The following is a 24427-nucleotide window of genomic DNA, read 5'->3' as shown; positions in this document are numbered from 1 at the left end:
TCAAACTTCCAGTGCTAGCATTGAGAGAAAACAGCAGGCTTGAGAATTGAAAAACCTTCGTCATGGAAAAGAGAAGGGCAGAAGAGAATTGTAATGAGTGGAATATAAAAATGCCTGTACAGAGCCGATGTCTACCTATGAGACAGGCCAGGTACACCATCTCAACAGCTACGAGAGGCAGAGATAAAGAGACTAAGCCTAGGTCACAGAGCTAGAAAGTGGGCAGAGGCAAGATCAAATCCAGGACTGCCTAAACCAGAGCTGGAATTCCTAACAATTGTAGTAGAATAGAATTTGTTAAATAGAGGTTAAAGTCTAAGCATAGGAACCTAAAGATTCCTAATAGAACTTATGGTGGGAGCACATCCCGTAGTAAGTTGTATGGGTTGAGCAGATACCCCAAATTGTGTCTCCCATAAATAAAACTCACAAAAATACAGACATATTTACACCAAAGCTTACAGACACAACAAACAAGCATCCAAAAACAGCATACACCCAGCCACAGACATGATCACAAATACACACAATTATCACAGTTATGCACAGGCACAGAAACACACATAAATACAGACACCGTAACAACATACGAATAATTTAAGCTCCCTGGAGAAGGAGGTGGGTGTGTACCTTGAGTGGGAAGTGTGGAATTTAGGGACTACACATCCCAAGAGCCACCGGGACTGCTATCCCCTTTGTATCCATCCCGACGGTCTCCAGGCCTCACGGGATTTGTAGTTTATTATTATTATTATTATTATTTTGCACAAGCCCAGGGACTTCAGAGTGAGTAGGGCTGCTCCGACATCCCTTGGGAAAAAAGAATCTTGCTTCTGTTTGGATTTCAGCGCCGTTATGCTGAAACGTTTGCGCTTTTTATGGGTCTTTGTTCCGGTCTAAAAGTGCCTGCCTCTTTCCCAATGAGGATTTAAGTGCAGAGTGCTTAACATAAGGATTATATCATGCTTTATGGTGCTATGTATGAGGCAATTCACGCTCCACATCTGTTCGCTCTCCTCGCCCTGGACTACAAATCCCAGCATGGCTTGCGATGATGTAGAGCCCGGCTGTGGACCCCGTCTCTTCGGTTCATTTCCCGATGTGATCCAGGGGTTCCATCAGGGACTTGGGGTGCTTTGGGGCTCTGCCTAGGACCAGCTGTGCCTTTAGGGGCGTGGCCCCGAGGACTACGTTTCCCAGCGTGCCCAGCGGCCGATTGCCGTGACCTTTGTACCTCAATCTTTACTTCCCAGCATGCCCTGGGAGGTCACCCAGGGATTGTCTTGGTCTAAGGGTTGCGGACTCAATCTCCCGTAGTGTCCTGACGTTTCCCACGACCTAGGGAATCCATTCATTCATTCATCCATTCATCCAAAATACTATTTCCGATCGCGGAGCAAGTAGTGCACACGGAAGACAAAAATTCCTGTCCTCCTGGGGCTTATTTCTAGATGAAGCGAGCAGACTAACCCAATATAAATAAATTACATGGTATGAGGAAAGCGGGTAAGGTGTGTGGAAAAATTAGTTCTATACCTTTTAGGACTCCCGGGCTGTCAAGTCCATTTCCTACTAGGTCCCCAGGGGCCAGTTCTTCGTCCTTTTGATGCTGTGAACTACATTTCACAGCATGCCCTGGGGGGAGGGGGGGGCGCACCTGTAGCCTTTAGACTCCATTTCCCAGCACTCCCAGGAGAATCCTCTCAATCATGTTTCCTTTCGACACCTCGGAGCTGCGAACTTCCCAGTGTGCCTCGGGGCCGATCGAGGCCGGAATGTTGCCAAGAGCAATTTCCGTTTATAGACTCCATTTCCCAGCGCTCCCCGCGGCCTTCCCTGAGGCGGTTGCCATTCGCCTCTCCAGGCTGCGGACTCCATTTCCCAGCGCGCCCCGGACGGCGTGGTGACGTCACGCGCCGGGCGGGGGCCAGTGGATCCTTGGGCGGCGCGGGGCGGCGCGGGACGGCGCGGGACGGTGCGGGGCGGGTGGCAGATCACGGCGGCCCGTGGGCGGGCGGCGGCAGCTCAGGGCTCGGAGCTCGGCGCTCGCTCGCTCGCTCGTTCGCTCACGGGCGGGCGGGCGGCGCGATGTCGGGCGAGGATGGCCCGGGGGCGGGCCCCGGGGCGGCGGCGGCAGCGGCCCGCGAGCGGCGGCGGGAGCAGCTGCGGCAGTGGGGGGCGCGGGCGGGCGCCGAGCCGGGCCCCGGGGAGCGGCGCGCCCGCACCGTGCGCTTCGAGCGCGCCGCCGAGTTCCTGGCGGCCTGCGCGGGCGGCGATCTGGACGAGGCGCGCCTGATGCTGCGCGAGGCCGACCCCGGCCCGGGCGCCGAGCTCGACCCTGCTGCCCCGCCGCCCGCCCGCGCAGTGCTGGACTCCACCAACGCCGACGGCATCAGCGCCCTGCACCAGGTCAGCGCCTCCGCCCGGGCCCGTCCCGGGGACCTGAATCGCCCTGGGTCTGCGCCACCTCGAGCACCCTCCCTCCCCTGTCCGGAGTCACCGTTGCCAGTGCTGGTCTGCGCCGTCGCTGCTGCTCCGGTCCCTGCCATCCCGTGCTGGCCCTCTTTTCCGCCCACCCACCTCGAGCTCCCTTCTTCCGATCCTGAGACTCTTGAACTGACCCTGGTCTTTGCCACCCTGCGCCGCCCTCTCCCTGGACCCGAGCCATTGCTGACGGCCTCAGTCCAGTCCGTCCTAGTCTTGTCACTTCGCGCTGCTCTTTCCCGACCTTGAGCTCTCTTTACTAGTCTCGCCTGTGCCACCTCCGCCGGTCCCACCTCTACCTTGTCATCTAATGCTGGACCTCTTTCCTGAGTCTGTGACACTTACAGCTCTACCGGTGCCCACAGCTTCCCCCTTCCAGGCAGGTATCACTTTCCTGGAGCAGCGTCCTCCTCTTTCTTGGGCCTGTGCTGCTTCCCCCCTTGGTCTCTGGTTTGGGCCACCTGTTTGGCTAGGCCCAGGGCCTTCCATGCCACTTCTTTCATCCTTGGTCTGTGCCATCTGTTGCTGTCTAAGGATGCTCTTTCCTGAGCCCCTGCCTTCAAGGCTCTGTATTCTTTTTTTGGCCGTGGCACGCAGCACGTGGGATCTTAGTTCCCTGACCAGGAATCGAACCCGTGCCCCGTGCAGTGGAAGCGCGGAGTCCTAACCACTGGACCGCCAGGGAATTCCAGCTCTGTATCCTTGACGGGGATGCTCCCCGGGTCTGGGTCACCTCATGCTGTCTCCCCGCCCCCCTTCACCCTCATGGCCTCTTCATTCTCCTTCTGCGGGCCGTGCCACCTCTTGTCTCCCACTGTAGGCCTTCTCTCAGGGATGTTTCTTCTTCTCCAGGCACCTCCTCTCTGCCTCTCCTCTTGCCTTGGCCAGACCTGCATCATCACCCTTTTTTTCTGGGCACACTCAAAGCACCCACCTCTTCCTGGCTTCGGGACACCTCTCTGTCCTTTGGTCACCTTGCTTTCTCTGCCTGGATCCCCTCCTGTGGATGTGGGCAGATTCTTTCTCCCGCAGCATGTGCCATCTCTCCCAGTCCCCCGTCATATCACCTTCCCAAGGGGTTTAGCACCCTGTTGCTCCTCTGTGTCCACCCCGGGGCCCCCATGCCGTTCCAAAACACTCCGATTGCTGTCTCCAGGGTTCCTCTGAACTAGGGCCCCCCAAGTGTCCCACAACCAGAGTTCTCTCTAGTTCTGCGTGCTATTATCACTCCCCCCCCCTCCAGTGGGACCACCAGGCACAAGCCACAGAAGAGCTCTGTCCCCTCCCTCTGTCCCTGAGGCTGTCTGCCTCCTACTTTCCTCGAATTGGTCCAGTCCCCAGCCCTCTTCTGTGCGGGAACCGCTAGGGTTTGGTTACCTTGGGCCGGGAGAGGACGCTGGGAAGGAAAGCTTGGCAGGGGGCAGGGGAGCGGGGCGGAGGCAGGAAGAGGCCCACTTCTCAGGTTCCCGGGAAGAGGAGCAGCTCAGGAAAGCAGAATAGTTCTGAGTTCTGATCTCTGCTCCTCAATTTCGCGACCTCGAATTAGTGTCTTTTCTCTCTGTGCCTCAGGTTTCTTATCTGTTAATGGGGCCAGTAGCCAGCCCCTCCCTGGCAGGGCTCTGGCAAAGGAGGAAAAACACCCTTCCGGAAGCGGCCGTGGGCATCCAGTTGGGGAGTTGCAGCCCCTGGTCCAAGTGCTACCCCTCCCCCCTTTCCCTTTCCCTACCCCCAGGCCTGTGCCCTGCAGAGGCCCTCGTGCTCTCTGGGACATTCTCCTCCATCTAGAGGAGGGTCTCAGAGCTTGGCACGCCCAGGAAAGGGACCTCAGGTTTCACTGTCCCCCTTCCTCCGCCACCGTGCCTGCCCCTGGCTCCCCTCGACCTTCCCGAAGGGGTTCTTGGCCCTGCGTTGCAGGCCAAGCCCCATTCCCCACCCTCTCCCTTGGCCCAGACCCTGCAGAAGACCACCCCGGCCTGGCCTGTTAGGTGGGATCCCTCTCCCGCTCCCGCTACAGGCGAGCACTCGGTAAACTCCCTTGCCAGGCCTTTGCAGGAGGCATGAAGGATTAGGGCATCTGAGGTTCAGAGAGGGGAAGTCCCTGCCTAAGGTCACACAGCAAGCAGGGGTGCTGGGGTTTGGGTCAGGTCTGGGTGTCTGGTGACCAGCTCGTGCTGGTTTGCCCAAGACTGGCCTGGTTTTAGCACTGAAAGTCCCAGGTCCCAGGAAACCCCCAGACAGGCAAACCGGCACAGTTGCTCACATTATCTGGGTGAGTCCTGCGGCTGTGGTTTCTGCTCTGCATGGAGCAGGTCCCCAGGCATCAGCTCCCTGCTCTCGTCGTGTCCCTAGGAGTTCTCGAGCCTCGGCCCCAACCTCAGGCTGGTTTGTCAACTGCTAGACGAGGCTGGTGTATTCTATCCCCTCACTGAAATTACCTTGTAATTAGTGGCCAGGGGTCTGGGGTCTGGAATAGGAAAGACTGTGAGCCAGGATTCTTAGGTCTAAACGGGGAGGGGTGGGGGAGTCTGGACCCCTGAGTCTGAGGGAGGAGGGGCTGGGGGCCTAGATTCTTGGATCCCTGGTGCCCAGGCCTCAGGCATCTTTCACATGGATGCCTGTGCCCGGCCAGGTCCTTGAAAGGGAAAGGCCCATCTCCCTCCTTGCCCCCCTCCCCCATCACCATGACAACCGAGTGGAAATAAACGGAGCCCAGAGTTCATCCCGTTCCCAGGGCACGTGTGGCCCCCCTTTCACAGCCTGAGTTTCCATGACTTCATGCTCTTGGCCCTTGTAGCTTCCTCCCCCTCCTCCAGATGGACGGTTTTGGAGAGGTGAGGGAGCTGGAGGTTAATCTACCCTGAGGACCCAGGAGTCCAGGTCCACTCCTATCCCTCAGCCCTTGCTCAGGTCCCAGTGCCCGCCCAGTGTTCACACGTGCCCGGGGCTAAATCCCTTCTCTGGCCCCCGCTTGGTGTGCCAACTTGGGCAAGAGCGCTTGTCTCCTGGAGCTTTGATTCTTCCTGCATCAAACAGGACCCTGACAGCCGTAGGATTGGGGAAGATGCCTGTGGAAGCCCCTTGGTGCAGCGCCCTGTGCCTAGGAGGCCCTCGGTGCAGGGGAGCTGCCTTTCCTCAGGCCCCAGGTCCTGGGCACATGCTGACTCAGTCACGTCTCCCAGTGGAGGAGGCCTGCCCGGGACCCTCACTCTGTCCCAGGTTTCCAGGGACCTGGTGACTTTACCAGCCCTGCACAGCCTTGGGCCCCAGGGGTCCAGCAGTCTCCCCTCCAGGTACAAGGCAGGGCCATGGTCAGTTCTTGTAGAGTATCTGTTGGATCTGAGGGAGGGGCTGGGGGCCTGGACCCCTGGGTCTGAGGGAGGAGGGGCTGGGCCTCTTCCCTTTGGTTCATCACTGGAAGCCCCATCCTTCGGTGGTGACTGTGGGGTACGTCTCATCTAACAAGCACTGTTCAGGATTCCTACACCTGGATGTGAAGCCCCCCTCTCTTCTCTGTCCAGTTCCTCCTCTCATGGTCTCCAGTAAGCCCCAGATGCCTGGCTGACCTAAGCACTGGGAAGCCGGGGGCTTTTAAACAGCTGGGTGGCTGGAGGGGCCTCCGGGGACAGGGTTGGTGCTTTCCAGGGCCATCTGGGTCTTCTCCTTGACTGTCAGGGCCGCTTGGCCCTGTATCTGCCTAGCGGTCCCTGCCAGGGGTCCTGCCTGCAGGGCATGCAGGGTCTGGACCAGCTGAGGGTGACACCCTTACCACCCCCCAGGCCTGCATCGACGAGAACCTGGAGGTGGTGCGCTTCCTGGTGGAGCAGGGTGCCACGGTGAACCAGGCAGACAACGAGGGCTGGACACCCCTGCACGTGGCTGCCTCCTGTGGTTACCTGGACATCGCCAGGTGAGGCGGGGAGGGTGGGCGGGGCCTGATGAGACCGGGCCCGGACCCCTCGGCTCTGACCTCGCCCTGCCCCCAGGTACCTGCTGAGCCACGGGGCCAACATCGCCGCGGTGAACAGTGATGGGGACCTGCCCCTGGACCTGGCCGAGTCTGACGCCGTGGAGGGGCTGCTGAAGGTGGAGATTGCCCGCCGAGGTGGGCCTCGGGGGCTGCTGCGGGGCGGGCCCTCCGTTCCCGAGGACCCTGACTCTCTGGGCCTCCGTGTCCCTACATGGGAAGCGGGGTGTGAGTACCTACCCCCGGGGTTACCTAGAGTAGTTGGAGGACGTGCTCGGCACAGAATAAGAGCTCAAACCACTGTTGGCCTGCAGTGTCACTTTATCCTCGAGTGACTGAGGAAATTGAGGTAGAGGCTTGTCCAGGGGTTCGTTACGCGATTGCAGGTGATCTCAGGAATTTTGCTGGGGTGCGGGCAGGGGAATGCACAGGCTTCTGGGAGACTGGTCTCTCCCGTGCTCAGGATCACTGAGCCCCAGTGTCCTTAATATGGGGCCCAGGACCCCTCAAAACTCTGTGTCTGGCCGTGCTCATTTTTCTAGGGGGAGTGTGTGTTACTTCTAGCAGGTTCTCACCTTCCCCCCGCCCCGCTAAAAATAGCCGTCCGGGGCTAGTTGGTGTGCAGTGTGCATGGGGAAGGCTGTCGCCTGGCTGAGCTGGGGGCGGAGGACACGGGGCAGGTCGGGTGGGCGATGGCCAGCAGCTTCACCGCTTCACCCGGTCTCCCGCCGGAGCCCTGGGTCACAGCCCAGCTGTGGAGGTGACCGTCTCATCCCCAGAGCGAGGGTGGCGGCAGCAGTGCCTCGCGGGTGGTCAGGGCTCAGTGGGTGGGAAGGTGTGAGCGCAGGGCCAGTGGGCCTGGCAGGTCTGGAGGGCTGCGCAGGAGGTGCAGGCAGGCTGGTGAAAAGTAGATGCCGGGGCGTCCGAGGTGACGCCTAGACTGCCGGCTTGGCTCTGGGTGGGAGGGACAAGGGCCCGCCCTTGGGCAGCTGTGTGTCGGTGGCCGTGAGAGCCACGCAGGGTATGGAGGTGCTGGTGGGCGAGCCGAGGTGGGTGGCTGAGGTCCAGGAGCCCTGCTTTGGTTCAGGTGGAGGGGAGTGGGAAGCAAAGGAAAGACAGAACTGGGGTTTTCTCCCTCCCCTTCTCCACCTTTCATCTCAAAAAACTTCAAACTCAGAGGCAGGTTTCGATAGCAGTCCGATGAGTGCCCACATGACCTTCACTGAGATTTACCAGGGGTTTTCAGCAGCTTCATGGAGATACAATTTGGAGTGTGTACAGTTCACCCTCTGGAAGTGTACGATCCGGTGTTTGTTTGTTTGTTTTTAGTGTATTCACACTAAATGTGCATCCATCACCACATCGATTTTATTTTATTTTTTAAATTTTTATTATTTTTAAAAATTTTATTTTATTTATTTATTTTTGGCTGTGCGGGCTTCAGCAGTTGTAGCACGTGGGCTCGGTAGTTGTGGCTCGCGGGCTCTAGAGTGCAGGCTCAGTAGTTGTGGCGCACGGGCTTAGTTGTTCCGCGGCCTGTGGGATCTTCCTGGACCAGGGCTCGAACCCGTGTCCCCTGCATTGGCAGGCGGATTCTCAACCACTGCGCCACCAGGGAAGCCCCCACATCGATTTTAGACGATTTTGATCACCCCCAGAGAAACCCCACACCCCTGAGCTGTCATCCCCAGCCCTGCATCCCCCTCATTGGCTTTGTGTCTCTAGATTTGCCTATTCTGGACGTTCTGTATCAGTGGAATCGTAAAGTATGGACTCAGGGGTTTTTAACTTTTTGGCATGATTGCCCGTGCGCCCTCCCTCTCCTCTGGGAGTGGACCTCCCTGGGTCCCTCCCTGCACCTGGTTCTCATGTCACGTCCAGCTCCCTCCACCTGGATCAGCCTTCGCCCTTCCCACCCTCCCTTGTTTCACACGCAGGTCCCTCAGCTTGGACCTGGCTGTTTCTTCAGTTCTGCAGTTTTGGCAGGAGCTTCTCAGCGAGTCCCTCCGGGAGACAAGCTGTGTCTCTCTGCCCCGTTACTGGTGATGTTATCCTTGAACCTCGTTCAGGGGGTCGCCCAGGTGACTCTACCGTGGAGGCATCCTCCTCCCTTTGTAGTTAAATAGTAGTCTGAGATCGGGATGGACGCATAATACACTAATATGTATAAAATAGATAACTAATAAGAACCTGCTGTATAAAAAATAAAATTAAATTAAAAAATTTAAAAAAAAAAGTAGTCTGCAGGGCAATGCTTGGAGGCCACCAGTGGGTGGGTGATCTCTCGGACATCCTGTGTGTTTCTGCAGGAAGTGCCCAGAGCTCACATCACCTTCTCACAGCAGCCCATGTTCCCCTTCTGCAGGGCGAAGGTTGGGGGATGTTGGCTTGTAGGGCCGACCAGGCACGAAGGCCTGTGGCCCCACTGGGAAGACCCTCTGCTGCGCTGCTGGGGGCGGGAGGCACCTGAAGGCCTGTGGTCGCACTGGGAAGACCCTCTGCTGCACTGCTGGGGGCGGGAGGCACCTGAAGGCCTGTGGTCGCACTGGGAAGACCCTCTGCTGCACTGCTGGGGGCGGGAGGCACCTGAAGGCCTGTGGCCGCACTGGGAAGACCCTCTGCTGCACTGCTGGGGGTGGGAGGCACCTGAAGGCCTGTGGCCGCACTGGGAAGACCCTCTGCTACACTGCTGGGGGCGGGAGGCACCTGCCACCGCCACTGCAGCCACCGCCTCCGGAATCGGGTGGCTCCTGCCCCACGGCTCCGCGATGCTTGTCTTCACGCGGAAGCCTCAGCGGAGTGTGGTCGGCAGAGTCTCTGTATTTTACCACAGTTTAAAAAAGAAGACAATTTATGGGCATAGGTAACCGAGGTCGAGGAGTTATATGGACTTAAGGCATGGTTTGATCGAGGTGCACAAAGTCAAAAGCATCCCTCCATCACTGCTGAACTCTGTGCTGACTTCATCCTTAGGCAGGTTCTCTCCATGAGGTATTGATTCTAGCATGGCTCCTATAGCAGTGCAGGCTGATACCCCAGCGGAGCTAGAACTAGACTCCTCAGTAGTCCCATCCACAGTCCTCTGCCTGACGCTCTCAGGGCCACCTTGGTCACAGGCTGGCCCCTGAGCCAGTCACGGTGGCAAGGAGCATGGTCAGGCCTGGTGAAGCGGCCACCCATGGAGCTGGGCTGTGGGCTCAGCCACGTCGGAACCACGTCGGCTGAAAGCAGGGGTCAGGAAGAGGCAGAAGTCTTCACGGAGGCGGGAGGCTGGATGCCTGCAGGTCCAAGCAACATCTCCACTGCAGATGCTGTTCCCACAGCCCGGGCCGCAGGGACACAGCCCAAGCATAGGACTCTCGGGCCGCTTGCTCAGAAGGGCCATGGTCGGACCCACAGGGGCTTGGAACTGGGCAGGGAGGACACATGAAGTGTTTCTGAAGCGTTTGAAGCCATCATTTGGCATCCCAACATCAGGACAGTGGACGTGGGGCAGTTACTCTCAGAGACGGGCAGCCTTGACAGTCAGTTCAGTGATGGCGAGGCAGGGTGCTCTTATCCCTGGCCGGCAGGAGTGCGGGTGATTCCAGCCACCGTGGGGACCAGCTGGACGGCATGGATTACAGCTGGAGATCCACATTCCCTGTGTTCCAGCAGTTCCGCTCCTAGGCCACCCGATGGAACACTCCAAACTCGAGGCTTCAGTGTTGAGAGGATGTGGCCGGCACCAAAGGGCGAAGGGATCAGTCCGTAATCTATAAATGAGTGATCCAAGCAGTGGTCCGCAAACGTTTTAGGCAGTAAATTTTTCTTTTTTTTTTAGCCACACTGCATGGCATGAGGAACTTCCCCGACCAGGGATCGAACCCATGCCCCCTGCAATGGAAGCTCAGAGTCTTAACCACTGGACCACTGGGGAAGTCCGTAGGCAGTAAATATTTTAGGCTTTGCAGGACATGCTGTCAGGTTGCAACCACTCTACCCTGCTGCTGTGGCGGGGAAAACAGCCAGGGAGGATATGTAAATGAGTGGGTGTGGCCGTGTTCCAATAAAACTTTACTTACAAACACAGGTGGCTGTCCAGAAGAGGCAAGTCCCGCAGTGACAGGAAGTGTGGATTAGTGGTTGCCAGGGGCTGGGGAGGGACTGCTTAATGGGGTACGAGGTTTCCATTTGGGGTGATGAGAAAGTTGAGGTACAGATAGGGTCAATGGTTGCACGTTGTGAATGTCCTGAAAGCCACCGAGTAGTATGCTTTAAAATAGTGAAATTGGTAAATTTTATGTTAACCAAACAGGTGGCCTGCGCGTGCAGGCCGTAGTTTGCCAACCCCCATCAAGAGCTCTGTTAATAAACATGGGCAAATCTCGGCAAAGAGCAGAATTGCCGAAGGATGCGTTTGAACACGCAGGATACTAACTGGTTGCTGAATAAAAGGTTGGCAAACTCTGCCCTTCCCTGCCCGCAGCAAGGCGCCTGCATCTATAATAGGACTGAATGTAGGTGATTCCCTTTAAGGAGGTCGGAGAGGAGAGAGGGAGGGGGGGTCCCTGAGTCCCCGGCACTCTCCTGGCCTCCACCCCAGCCTGGGCCTGCGGGATGGGCCCTAGCCAGCCAGACATTCCTGGAATAGCTGCCTCTGGGAGTCCCCGCCAGCCAGGGGACCCTAAGGTAATCCATTGGAGTTTAGTCCGAGTGCCCAGGTGCCACCGGGTGGCGCCAGTGCGCAGCTGGACCCGGACAGATTTGGTCCCGGCGGGGATTGCGTTTCTGGGATCCTCCGGGTAGCCCCGGGGCAGCATTTACAACCTTGCAGAAAGGGCGTAACCAGGTTCACGGTCATGAAAGCAGATTCGTGACGGTGGTTACCTCTGGGGCCGCGGGGAGGGGCACCCTGTCATTGCCTCTGTCGCCTTGCACTGCTGTAAGCCAAGCGGCCGTACACCGCATCTTCGCCAGTGCTGTCCAGTGGAAAGCCAGAGTCAGCCACAAGCATAATTGAGAATTTCCAAGTAGGTGCGTGGAAAAACAAAAACAGGTGAAGTTAATTGTAGTAATATATTTTACTTAATCCAGTACGTCCAAGACATTATCATTTCAATATGTAATCAATATGAAAAACTACGCGTGAGCTGCCGCACACTCTTTTTTTCTATGCTTCGAAATCCAGTGTATTTTACAAGGCGTCTCAGTGGGAAGTAGCCACAGTTCAGAGGCTCCGTAGCTGCACGTTGCTGACGGCTGTTGAGCAGGACGGCTCAACTCTGTGCAGCACTTGGGCGAGTGAGAAATTTCACAATCGAAAAAATAACAGCCAGTAATACACTCCCCAGGAGAAAGAGTACACATTCCCTGGAAGAGACTGTTTTTGACTCCCGTCTCAATAGTTCATAACGTGCAAAGTACAGATTCTCAGTGACAGTCAAAAGGTAATATTCCAGCCTCAACAAGGACAGTCAACTTATGTTTAAGGTCATAACTTGCCTTTTGCCTCCATAAATGCAGTACAGTTTTCCATGAGACCAATTGACTACAGTGAAATTGGCGAGTGAGGAAGCATGCTTGCCTCGCAGAGATTGTGCAGGTGACAGCAGGGAGCAGCACCTGGTGGGAAGGTGCCGTTGCCCCAATGGTACGGGCACTGTTTAGTGGCTTTTTGCCTGGTTTCTCCTACTCATGAGTGATAACGGTGACAAAACACACAAAGATGCTGGGCTAAGGACTGTATCTGCAGTGATAGGAAGTGTAAGATGTAAGATTCCTGCGCCCTCCATCCTCCCAGCCCCCAGCAGTGACTCAGAGACCCTTAGTGGAACCCAGGGCTTCACGGAGCATGGTTGGGAAGTGACAGAGCTAGTTCAGGTCCTCTGAGCCCCTGAGGAGCGCTCAGAGCAGAGATGCCAGGCCAGGTGCCACTCTGTGCTTCCTGGGTCTCAGGGTGGGTGTCCCACCTATCCCCCCTTCTCGTCCTCCCAGGTGTGGATGTGGAAGCAGCCAAACGGGCCGAGGAGGAGTTGCTGCTTCACGACACAAGGTGCTGGCTGAACGGGGGCGCCATGCCAGAGGCCCGGCACCCCCGCACGGGGGCCTCTGCCCTGCACGTGGCCGCCGCCAAGGGCTACATCGAAGTGATGAGGTGAGCTGGGCCGGTGTAGACACTCCCTCTTCCCCTGCCCCTTGCTCTGGGCCAGCCTGTTCCTTCTCACTGTCTTAACACCTTCCTGTGGATTTTGTCCATTCCCTCCCTTTTCTAATTTATGTACCTAAGGCCATGCATTTCCCTCTAAATACAGCCTTAAGCTGCATCCGTAAGTCTTGATGTGCAGGCTTCTCCCTGTCCTTCAATTTAAAACGTTTTCCAACTTGTAGTCTTCCTTGACCCAGGGATCATTTAGAAGTATGTCGTTAATTTCCAAATACATGGGATTTTCTAGTCGTAGTTGAATTACATGCATGCCTCATTTTATTGTGCTTCGCCAATAGTGTTTTTTTGTTTTTTTTTTTACAAATTGAAGATTTGTGGCAACCCTACGTTGTCAGATGAAGGTGAACGTTTTTTAGCAATAAAGTGTTTTTTAACATATGTACATTTTTTTTAAGACATAATGCTGTTGTACACTTAACAGACTTAACTTTTATATGCACTGGCAAACCAAAAAATTAATGTGACTCGCTTTATTTCAATATTTGCTTTATTTCGGTGGTCTGGAACCAAACCCTCAATATCTCCTAGATCTGCCTGTACTCACTCCCTGGCTTGCTTGCACTGTGGTCAGAGAACAGGTTCTCTGTGATTCCAGATTTCTGGAATTCATTGAGGTTTGCTTCATACCCCAGTCTGTGTAAGCTGGAGTGCTTCATAACCCAGTCCGTAAGCTGGAAAAGAATTGTGTTGTTAAGTACAGCGTCCTATATAGGTTATTAGGTCCACTTTGTACTCATGCTATTTAAATCTTCTATGTCCGTAGTGATTTTTTTTTCCCCATATGCTTATTCTGTCAGTTGCTGTGAGAAGTGCAGTAAAATGTCTCACTATGATTGTGGATTTTTGCTGTTTCTCCTTGTAGTTATGTCAGTTTTTGTGCTGCATATTTCAAGGCCAGGTTATTTGGTGCATCTATATTTTAAATTGCTGCAGTGTGTACTCTCTTCTTCTCATCCTCACCTTGGTCTTGTCCATTTCTGAGCGCCTCACCCCTTCCTGTCAGTAGTTGGTTCCACTTCTTATCATCAGGCTCCCCTGTTCTCTCTTTATTTTTTCCCTCTCTCTCATGTGATGTTATACTTTATGTTTAGTATATAAATGGAGTCCAGATGAATCTCTCCATCTCTGCTCACCTCTGTGTTAATGAATTTTTAGAAAGGTCTTCCAGGGGAATTCCCTGGTGGCCTAGTGGTTAGGATGCTGGGCTTTCATTGCCGTGGCCCAGGTTCAGTACCTGGTCGGGAAACTGAGATTCCGAAAGCTGCACGGTGTGGCTGGGGGAAAAAAAAAAGGAAACTTTTCAGTGAGGAACTTAAGATGATGCCTAACAACTCCAGGCTCATGTCCTGGCTGCTTCCCCTAATTCAGAGGTAGAGTGCCTCATCCTCCGTAGTTCCAGCGAAAGTCCTGGGTCTGATACTCACTGGGCTACCTTGCGCACCTGCTCATCCCAGGGCTGATCCCTGTGGCAAGGAGGGTGGGACACTGTGAATGGTCAGGCCCGGTGATGTGCCCAGCCCTGGAAGCTGTGCCCTCTTCTACCCATGGCTTCCACCCCTGAGTCTCAGGTGGATGCTTCAGCTCCTGCCATTGCATCTGTGTCCCAGCCAGCAGGAAAAAGCAGGGGGCAAAAGGAGCAAATGTCCATTTCTTTTAAAAGAACAGTCCAGAAGCGGCGTACATACTGAATACTGACATCCCATTTGCCAGACCCTTCTCAGCTGGCCACTCCTAGCTGTGAGGGAGACTGGGAGATTCTACTTCAGCAGGCGACCCACTGAAAGCTGGGTGCCATTTTTTTTTTTTTAGAAGGGTCTTCCCAGGGCAGGGGGCCTCATCTTCATTCAGGGCTCTGCAGTGGCTCCCCACCTATTTATTTATTTATTTATTTATTTATTTATTTGGCTTCACCAGGTCTTAGTTGCAGCACACGGGATCTAGTTCCCTGACCAGGGATTGAACCTGGGCCCCCTGCATTGGGAGCACAGAGTCTTAACCACTGGACCACCAGGGAAGTCCCTGGGTGCCATTATTAAAGGTGGATATTCATGGACAGCCTCATTCTCTGCCACAGAACTGAAACGCTTTGGCCTTAGAGATACTCACTGATTATAATTTCATTTCCGCCCCTTAGTATGGGTTTACAACCAGATCTATGGACTGCATTTTTGGAAGAATGTAGCTGACATTCTCCTCGTTAAAGATGAGTGGCAGAGTAAAGGTGTACGTTTCTTTGATGCTGTTCACTCAACACTTACTGAGCACCTGCTGTATGCCAGGCCATCTTTTAGGTACTGGGGATATAGCAGCAAACGAGACAGATCTGGGCCCATGTGCAGTTCGCAGCCTTGTCGAGGAGACAGACAGACAAGTGACTGAGGAAGCTGGTCACATCACGTGGCCTTGAGTGCTCAGAGAGGGGTCCTCAGCCTCCACCCTGGTGACGTGGGGCTGGATAACCCTGGGGGCCTGTCCTGCTCATGGGGGTGGGGCACTGAGCAGTGACCCTGACCTCCGCCCGCTAGATGCCGGGAGTCACACCCCACCGCCGTCACGACAACGAGGCACATCTCTGGGCGTTGCCCAGTGTCCCTTGGGGGTCAGCGTCATCCCCAGCTGAGAACCACTGGTCTAGAGGGATATAAACAGGGGAGTGGGGGAGAGCGAGTGCGGTGGGGAGGTCCCCTTCGAGATTCGGTGAGGGGGTTGTGACTGCCGAGAGGGTGGCACTGATGCCTCGAGAACACTCGCTGGGCAGAGAGAACAGCGGAGCCAAGGTGGGCGCGTGCTTGGGGGAGGAGCGGGGTGCCCGCACGGCTGGAGCAGAGAGAGCTGGGGGGCCCCACAGAGGAGCTTTTGTTTAAAACGGTTCTTTACAAGGTACCTCATCTCTCCGCCTTTCCCACCTTGCTTTAGCTCTTTCTCACTGACACAGAACCTAAATGCAGTTCTCTAAAAGCAGGCCTGTCTACCCTAAGCTGAGTTTGTAGAATTGCCCTGGACCAGATCGTGGGGTCTAAGGTGGTGATTATCTCCCGGGAAAGAATCGTCTAAGCCAGGGGTTCTGTCTCGGCACTGGTGGCATTTGGACCAGATCGTTCCTGGCTGTGGGGCCATCCTCTGCGCTGTGGGATGTTCAGCAGCATCCCTGGCGCCGACCCACTGATGCTTCTGGCACCCACCCCTACGTTGTGACATCCAGAAACATCTCCAGACACGGCCAGACGTCCCCAGGCGGCAATGTGGTCCTGGTTGGGAACCGCTGCTCTGAGCCGGAGGGTTCCTGGAACAGTGCTGCCCCCAGGCTGCGCCTTCTGGGGTCTCATCCTTTCTCTAGGCTTGGGTGCTGGGGAAGCCCTGCCCTCACCTCCCCTGGAGCTGTCTCACAACCAGGGGTGACGCTCAAAAGAGTTGAGCACTTCAGGTACAAGAAGCAGGGTTCCAGAGGCCACCTGCTAGGCCAGGGGAGGAGTCAAAGCGGTGGCAGAGGGGGTCACTTCGGAGAGGGGGCTCCTTGGGGCCATGGCGCTTTACCCCCTGGCCCAGGACTGTTCTCGGTGCTGTCACAGCTGGTACTGCCACCACAGCACAGCTGGCCGACCTTAGCTCTTGGCCCCGAGCCCCTGTCCTGGTCCTTGACCTGAGCCTCCCTGGCCCCCAGGCTGCTCCTTCAGGCCGGCTACGACCCGGAGCTGCGGGACGGGGACGGCTGGACGCCCCTGCACGCCGCAGCCCACTGGGGCGTGGAGGACGCCTGCCGCCTGCTGGCAGAGCACGGTGGGGGCATGGACTCGCTGACGCACGCGGTGAGGGCCGGGTCCGGGGGCCCGGGGACCGGTGGGGGGTGGGAGGGCCCCTCCACCTCCTCCTCACCTGCCTTTTCCCCTCCCCACCCAGGGGCAGCGTCCCTGTGACCTGGCGGATGAGGAGGTGCTGAGCCTGCTGGAGGAGCTGGCCCGGAAGCAGGAGGACGTGAGTGTCTGCAGCCAGGAGGGAGGGCCTCCACGTCCCTGGGGACCTGCTCTTCCCTGGCCGGTGACTGGGGCCCAGTGCGGAGCCAAGAGGAGGGGCACAGCTGGGCACTAGGGGAAGGCGGGGCCTGGGGCCCCGGGGGACCTTGGGATGCAGATGGGAGTCATCTATACAGGCTTGAGCTGGGCCTTGTCACCCCTGGGACTCCCCCCCACCAGCACTGGGCCAGGCCTTGTCGCTGGAAAAACGCAGAATGAAGGGGTGAACAGTGTGGACTTGGGGTCTGAATCCCAGCTCTGCCATGGATTTGCTGTGTGAGCTCAGGCCAGTCACTTAACCTCTTTGGGCCTCAGTTACCTCATCTGTAAAATGGGGATAGTACGGCGCACTTTATGAGTTACACGTGCTGTTACGTGGAGTATGTATTATGCTATGAGTGGTATGTATGTTACTAAACAAAAGCATTCAGAACCCTGCGTGGCACACAGTAAGCACTCTTAGGTAGCAAGAAACATCTCCTGAGGCCTTCTGGGGGCCAGGCCCTCTACCTGGAGCTTCTGGTGAGTGGCAGGTAGACAGGGCCAGATCCCCGTGTTTAAAGCTTGGCTGTGGCAACATTGAGGGAGACGGTCCTGTTTCCGGCTTGGCGGACTTGGGCAGCTTCCTGGGGACCAGGGCTCGCACACTGTTGAGGGAACAGTATGTGCAAAGGCTCGGGTGGGGAGTCGTATGGTACCCGGAATTAGGAGAGGGGCAGACCCTGTAGGGCCTTGAATGCCAGGGAGGAGCAGCGTGAGGGTGAGGAGGCTGGGGGCTCTGGGGGGGCGTTTAGTGGGTGGGGCAGGGTCTCTGAGAGGTGGGGGCACAGACGAGGCCTGGGGGTGTCTGGGAAGGGAGACCTGCAGCACAAGGGGTTTGCTAGGAGGGGCGGGGGAACTGCTGTGCAGGCTCCGAGGTGTGAAGACACAGCAGTCTGGGAACTGCGCCCTGAGATGCCATTTGGGGGCTGGGCCTGACAGCGAGCCTTAAGGGAGGAGGCCGGGCCTGGCAGCCCGTGTCCGGGTGTGCTGAGGGGTCGGGGAGAAGTTTGGGAAGGTCGCCCCTGGGAGGTAGAGGCCAGGAAGCCTGGGGGCCCCTGAGTACTGGATGACATACTTGAGACCCAGGGCGCCATGTATAGGAAAACGCAGCGGGTGCACAGATCATCCCATCCCCCCTGTACCACCTCCACCCCGGCACAGTTGTGTGTGGGACCCAGGAGGGTCTGCGTGTTCGGCCCCTCCCCAGTGGCCCCCTTCCCCCTTGCAGCTTCGGAACCAAAAGGAAGCCTCCCAGAGCAGGGGCCAGGAGCCCCAGGGGCCCTCCAGCAGCAAACACCGAAGGTAGGGGAGAGGCGCCTGGAGGGTAGGTGGGCTGGAGGCTCCCCAGGGCTTGGACCCCAACGCCTTCCCCTTCCCACCAGGAGCTCTGTATGTCGTCTGAGCAGCCGTGAGAAGATCTCCCTCCAGGACCTGTCCAAGGAGCGCCGGCCTGGAGGGGCAGGGGGGCCCCCAATCCGGGATGAGGATGAGGGAGAAGAAGGCCCCTCAGGTGAGGGGCTGGGGGTCTGGGGTCCTGAATCTGGAGAGGAGGGGTCTGAGGGAGGAAGGGCTGGTGCTCAGAGGCAGCTGGCTGATTCTTGTGACCTCTCCCGCTTCCTACACTGTAGAGCCACCCCCTGCAGAATCCAGAACCCTCAACGGGGTCTCCTCCCCACCACCCTCTAGCCCTAGGAGCCCCATGGTGAGTCTGGGTTCCCGGAGGCGGTGCTGGCCTGGGAGGTTAGGGGGGGGGGGCGTAGCCACAAAAGCTGTGAACCTCTTGTCAGGGCAGGTGGGGTGAAGACTACAGTTCCCAGAATCCTCTGGGACAACTGACTGCCTTTTCCTGGCTGTGCCTGTCCTCCCCACCCCCCAGTTGTAGTTTGTGGTGGTCCTTTTGGGGGTAACACTTGAAGTTCTTGAGAAGTAGGACCGTCTCCCTGTAACTGAGACCCTTCCCTTCTCCAGACCCCCGACGAGGCCCCCTTCTCCACGCGCTTTGGCCTCCAGAAGACGGGGAGCTCTGGGGCCCTAGGTCCTGCGGAGAGGCGGGGCGCCGAGGGTGCCCCCGGAGCTGGGCTGCAGCGCTCCGCCTCCTCCTCGCGGGTGGAAGGGACCTCCACTCAGGTGAGCAGGGTGAGGGGCAGGGGACCAGACCCTGCCTAGTCAAGGAGAATAGCCCCCTCCTCTCCTCTCCCCGCAGGCCAGGGAGCCCCGTCTTGCCAGAATTACCCCCACCCCCTCCCGGACGGTGCCGGAGTCCTCTGCCCCGTGAGTCTGACGGCCCGGGTCCCGCCGGGAGTGGGGCAGGTCTGGGCCCCTGTCTTGTCAGCCTTTGCTCTCTGGGGTCTGGTCCCTGCCTCCCACTCTTGGCCTCAGTTTCCCTTTTGGTGCATCAAGTAAAAGCTCACAGTAAAACTCCAAGGCCACCGTGATCCGGCCTCCGGCGGCCCCCACCCCCCTCTCCACCCCTCCACCCTCCTTTCTGACGCGGGCTCGCTCCTGCCCGGGCCCTTCACTGTGGCTCCCCACTCACCCCCACAGGGCTTCCTTCCTCCCTCTCTCAGGTTTGTTTGAATGTCAGCTTCTCAGGGAGGCCCACCAGCCCCACTGCACTCACTGCCCCAGCATCCGGACATGCACACCTCCGGTCTCCCGTCCTTGCTCTGTCTTTTTTTCTCCAGAGTACTTTATCCTCCTGCTGTATCATGTGGTGTCCTGATCTTTCTGTGGTTATCCTTTCTTTTGCTTGCATCTTTTCTGCTCAGATTTGACTCATGGGGGCAGAGATAATTTGTTTCTTTTTCTTTTGCTCCTTGCTGTATGTCTGGTGCCTGCCATGTAACGCGAGCTTGAGTAATATTTGCTGATTGAATGAATTCACACAGGTCTGAGATCTCCAGGCCTCCTCCTCCCTTGGATAACTCCACTCCTCCCTCCAGGATTCCGGAGCCTGAATCCCCAGTGAAGCCAAATGTCCCCGTAGCCTCTGCAGCGCCCCCAGCGGACTCCCGGGACCGCCGGAGGTGAGGTGAAGAGGCCTGGGGGCAGGAAGCAGCTGTCTCCCCAGCTGGGAGACAACCGCATTACCCAGGAGTCCCAGGGTTGGCGTTGAGGTCCTCTGGCCGAACTTGACTCCCCCTGAGAGTGTCAGCCATGGGATGGGACAGGGTCCAAAGGAACCCTCTCTGAGGTCGGGGCCCTTCACTCAGGTCCTACCAGATGCCTGTGCGGGATGAGGAGTCTGAATCTCAGCGGAAAGCTCGCTCTCGCCTCATGCGCCAGTCTCGGAGGTCCACACAGGTGTGGGATGGGGGACTGGACCCCTGGACCCCTGAGTCTGAGGGAGGAGGGCCTGGGGGCCTAGACTCTGTCCTGAAGGGGCTGGGCCCTGGGTCCTGGACCCCCTGACTGCCCCTTCTCCGTGCCAGGGTGTGACTCTGACAGACCTTAAAGAAGCGGAGAAGGCTGCAGGAAAGGCCCCAGACCCAGAGAAGTCGTGCCTGCAAAGCCTGGTGAGAGGGTTCAGGTGCCCGGGCAGGGGGTGGTACAAGATGCCCTCGTCCTCTGACCCCCGTGCCCCTCTCCCGCAGGACCCTTCCCGGCGACCCCGAGTCCCTGGGGTCGAGAACTCTGATGGCCCTGCCCAGAGAGGTGAGGTCTGGTCTCTGGGAGGTGGTCCTCCTGGGCCCACCGGCTCCCTCCTGCTACAGCCTTACTGTTTTCCTGGGGGTTGGGCCCAGAGACCCTGACCCTGCAGAGGGGAGCCCTCCACAGATCACTGGGCTGACTCCTGCCCCTCCCCCAGCAGAGGCGCCCGACGGCCAAGGGCAAGGACCACAGGCCGCCGAGGAGCATCGCAGAGTCAGCAAGGAGCGGCGGGGACCTGCGGAGGTGAGGGGTGGGGCCCAGGCGGGGCGAGCTGGAGCTGTGGGCCGACCTTGGAGGTGGGCTGGGGGTGGAGCCAAGATGAACCCCACCTCCGCCCACAGGGGGAGGAGGCGGAGCCGGCGCCTGCAGACCGCAGCTCAGGATCCAGGTACAGGGTGGGCAGGAAGGGTTTGGGCTGTCTGTGGGGCCGTGGACGCGCCCCATGACGCCCTCCTTGCCCTCACCCCAGCACTCCCGAGGGCGGCCCCTCTTCCCGCAGGCAGCGGGACCTCAACCCAGAACCAGAGCCAGAATCGGAAGAGCCTGATGGAGGCTTCAGGAAGGTTCGCGATCCCACCCCACGATCGTGCCATTAACCCCCACTTGCTGGCTTTTATATACCTGCCCGCCTGCCCCCTACTTAGTGGCTCTGCCTGACCGATCCGGGCATCCTGCTCTTATCCGGCCCCACCTGAGCCACAGTCACCCCCCTTCCCCGCAAACATGCGGCATCTCAGCCGGCAAGCCTGACCCCCGTGTCCCTCCTCCTGGGGCCCCCAGCTGTATGCAGAGCTGCGCAGTGAGAACGAACGGCTTCGCGAGGCCCTGACCGAGACCACACTGCAGCTGGCGCAGCTCAGGGTGGAGCTGGAGCGTGCCACGCAGGTGAGGACGCCGCGGCCCTGGAGGTGGTGGGAATTGGCCGGCGTGCCAGTGCTGGCTCCGGATCCCTGGGAGGTAGGGCCAGAGCGTCGAGGGGAGGGGCCTGAGTGGGGGGGGGGGTACTGGGACCCTTGGGAGGAGGAGCGTGGGCAATGAGGGGCGAATGAGGGGCAGAGCTGGGGTCTCGGAGGCGGAGCCTGGCCCAAGAGGGGCTGGGCTTGTGGTCCTGAGCAGTGGGTGGGGAGGTCTGGGCCAGCCAGGAGTCTGCCTTTCCCCCTCTCACTGCTGGTTTCCCGCTTCTGGCCATTGCGGTTTGGACGCTTCTCTGACCCCTGCTCTTTTTGTGTCCCCACCAGAGGCAGGAGCGATTTGCAGAGAGGCCCGCCCTTCTGGAGCTGGAGAGATTCGTGAGTAAGGGTGGCTGGAGCGGGGCCAGCTGTGTCCCCAGCCTTACAAGCTCAGGCGGGTCTGGATGAAGAGGGCCACACTGACCTCCTAACCTGCCCCTCTGCCCGTTCCCCACCTCTCTCAGCCGTACTTGAGCTCCGGCCCTCCCCGACCCCCAGTCCCTCGTCCTCACCTTCCCCTGTTTATTCCAGGAGCGCAGGGCCCTGGAGCGGAAGGCAGCAGAGCTGGAGGAGGAGCTGAAGGTGAACGTTAATGGGGAGCTGAGGGCAGAGGGCCAGCGTGGGCAGTGGGTGCAGCCTGCCCGGGGCCACCTGGCTGACCCGTCCCACCTCGCAGGCCCTGTCCGACCTCCGGGCTGACAACCAGCGACTCAAGGACGAGAACGCAGCCCTGATTCGCGTCATCAGCAAACTCTCCAAGTGACTCTGGAGGAGGCCCTTCCCCCGCACCCATATTTATACAGCTGCTTCTGCCACATGCACCCCTTCCTTTGCGTGAACACGAGTGACAGGGCTCCCGGGGAGTCTCTGAGAAGCCATAACCTCCCCTTGGGACCTCCAGACTGGGAGGGGAGTACAGAGTCCCCAGGAGCCAAGGGGGGCCATCCGAGGCCAAGATGGAGGCGGAGGCCGAGCCAGGTAGGGGGACGTCGCTGAGGGGGGACGGGCTGGAGGTGGGACCAGGAAGGAACCGAGGACCAAGGAGCGCCAGGACCAGAGTGGCCGCCCAGAGGTCCCCCCTCACGTGTGATGCCACCCTCATCACCCCTCCCACTCCTGAACAGGGATCCGAGAATGTGCCAATAGTCCCTCCGGCCTCGGCCAGGTGGGCCTGTATATAGGGTCCGTGTGCAATAGGGAGGGATGTCTTCTATTTTTTGCTGCCCCTCGCGGCCCACTCTCCGGGGCAGGGGGAGAAGGTATTTTCGAGATAAAGCACAGGCACCACAAATAAAAGCAGTGAAGTTGCCACTCAGTGGCTGCGTCCTTGGCTGGAGGTGGGGCACTGCTTCCTGCTTCCGTGCTGGGGCTGTGCCTGCCCGTCACGGGGTGGGACGGGGCTTCAGGAAGAGCGGCCAGTTGGAGCAGAGGTCCCAATCCAGGGCCCACGTGGTCACAAGTTGGCTTGGTACAGAGCGGGAAGGGTCAGCCGGGCGAGGGGTAGGGGCTGTGAATATTGGGTTGGGGAGCTTGGGTCTTGCCATCACTGCTTTTGAAACAAATTTGAGTCAGCTGCCAACATTTAAAACTTGGGGTAGTTCACATATAAAAGTCCGGGGTTTTGACTTTTCTGAGTAAACAGGACTCTGACAGTGCGAGCTGTTCAGCCCTGCTCGGCAGCAGTTGGCTGGAGCCAAGTAGGAGCTATCCTCCAAGTTGGGGCATTCATTCATTCACTCGCCCGTTCATGGTCCTGCTCTACTCGCCTGGCCCTGTCCTACGTGTTGGTGGTACAGTAGTGCATGAGACAGGGAAAGATCCGGTACATTTTAGGAGGAGAGGCATGAGGCACCCAGGGACGAGATAAATATGTTGCCAGTGGTAGTGCTGCGGAGAGAAAGCAGAGGGGGCGGGAGGGGTTAGGGAGGCTGGTGTGCGCGTGTGCAGGAGTGCGTGCCTGGCGGAACACTCTGATTGGCCCAGAGGGGGCGTGGCAGACCACGGGGGTCCGGGATTGGTCCAAAACTGGGGCCTGTCTGATTGCAACACCGAATGTCAGGCTGTGACATTTTGTACAGGGTGGTCAGAATAGGCCTTTCTGGAAAGCTGGCACTGGCAGATACTTGAAGGCGTCTGGGAACGAGCCATGTGGGTATTTGAGGAAAGAGTCTTCTGGATGAGGAGAACAGCGTGGGCAAAGGGATAAAAACGTGCCTGAAATGTAGGAAAGTAGCAGGGGATGAGGTTGGAGAAGTAAGGGCTGGCCTCGTGGGAGTGTGGCCCTGGTAAGGACTTTTTTTTTGGCCGTGCTGCGTGGCTTGCGGGATCTAAGCTCCCCGACCAGGGATTGAATCTGTGCCCCCTGCAGTGGAAGCGCAGAGTCCTGACCGCTGGACCTCCAGGGAAACCCCAGGGGAAAACTTCTGTTTTGGGGAACTGCTTGCTTCCGTGGTTCTTTGGTTAGAAACAGGGGCTGGGGCACCAGGCAAGAGACTGAAAGACGATTAGACACCTGCTAGGGCTGAGAGTATTCCGGGTGAAACGAACAGCATGAACTGAGGCGTGGAGACAGGGAGAGGGAAGCTGAGCACGGTGCCCGAGAAGCTTGTAAGCTTGGCAGGCTACAGGCCCTCAGCTGCCGAGCTGGAGCTTGGATTTTGTCTGGTGGGACATGGGGAGCCAGGGGAGGTGTGTGAGCAGGGGAGAGGGTGGGGTTGAGGTGGGAAGGAATCTTGGAGAGATGATGGGTCTGGTTCCAGAAGGAGGCCGAGGCGTGAGGGCGGCAAATAGGGGCTGAGCATCAGCTCCTGCCTGCTTAGGGCTGTGCCTCTGGTCCCTTCCCATCTGATTTTGGAGGGCGCCATCTGGTGGCTCGGATAGAAGCTGAGCTCTGGGGGAGAGGCCAGCAGGAATTGGTTGGGGTGGGGAGGGGAGCTTGTCAGGGGGCATTTTGGGGAAGCAGAAGCGTCCACGCTGAACCAGGTTGGGATCCAGAGAAAACCAGTCCCAAACCAGCCTCGCCACCCACCCAGATGACGGGAAAAACTTGCTGGCTGGCCAGAGGGAAAAGGAGCTGTTGCTGAGGAGGTAGGAAGCTTCCTGTTAGGCTGTCGTCTCACAG

General features: G+C 58.1%; 1 protein-coding gene and 1 non-coding gene across 6 annotated transcripts; one reads left to right on the top strand and one right to left on the bottom strand.

Annotated features, from left to right (window-relative positions):
* Window positions 1-2027: 2027 nt before the first annotated feature.
* PPP1R12C (protein phosphatase 1 regulatory subunit 12C) lies at window positions 2028-22617 on the top strand. Of its 5 annotated transcripts, none has more exons than XM_061173757.1 (22): window positions 2028-2409; window positions 6261-6391; window positions 6468-6586; window positions 12425-12584; window positions 16315-16459; window positions 16551-16625; window positions 17934-18007; window positions 18088-18215; window positions 18334-18407; window positions 18674-18832; window positions 18909-18976; window positions 19594-19731; window positions 19918-20008; window positions 20137-20220; window positions 20299-20359; window positions 20514-20599; window positions 20698-20744; window positions 20826-20919; window positions 21137-21313; window positions 21595-21645; window positions 21838-21888; window positions 21983-22617. In XM_061173757.1, the coding sequence occupies exons 1-22, from the start codon at window positions 2089-2091 to the stop codon at window positions 22067-22069; spliced, it is 2421 nt and encodes an 806-aa protein (XP_061029740.1). In that variant the 5' UTR covers window positions 2028-2088; the 3' UTR covers window positions 22070-22617. The 5 variants fall into 5 exon arrangements, with proteins under 5 accessions (XP_061029740.1, XP_061029742.1, XP_061029741.1 ...); XM_061173759.1 differs by having other exon boundaries at window positions 2029-2409; window positions 20517-20599; window positions 21137-21241; XM_061173758.1 differs by having other exon boundaries at window positions 2029-2409; window positions 21137-21241.
* TRNAG-CCC (transfer RNA glycine (anticodon CCC)) lies at window positions 14595-14667 on the bottom strand. The gene has a single exon. It is a non-coding gene; the product is annotated as a tRNA-Gly (tRNA).
* Window positions 22618-24427: the final 1810 nt, after the last annotated feature.

The sequence above is a fragment of the Eubalaena glacialis genome, chromosome 18 (genome assembly GCF_028564815.1).
Source record: "Eubalaena glacialis isolate mEubGla1 chromosome 18, mEubGla1.1.hap2.+ XY, whole genome shotgun sequence".
NCBI lineage: Eukaryota > Metazoa > Chordata > Mammalia > Artiodactyla > Balaenidae > Eubalaena > Eubalaena glacialis.
The sequence above is the reverse complement of the archived record's forward strand: the minus strand, read 5'-3'. Positions and strand labels throughout refer to the sequence as shown.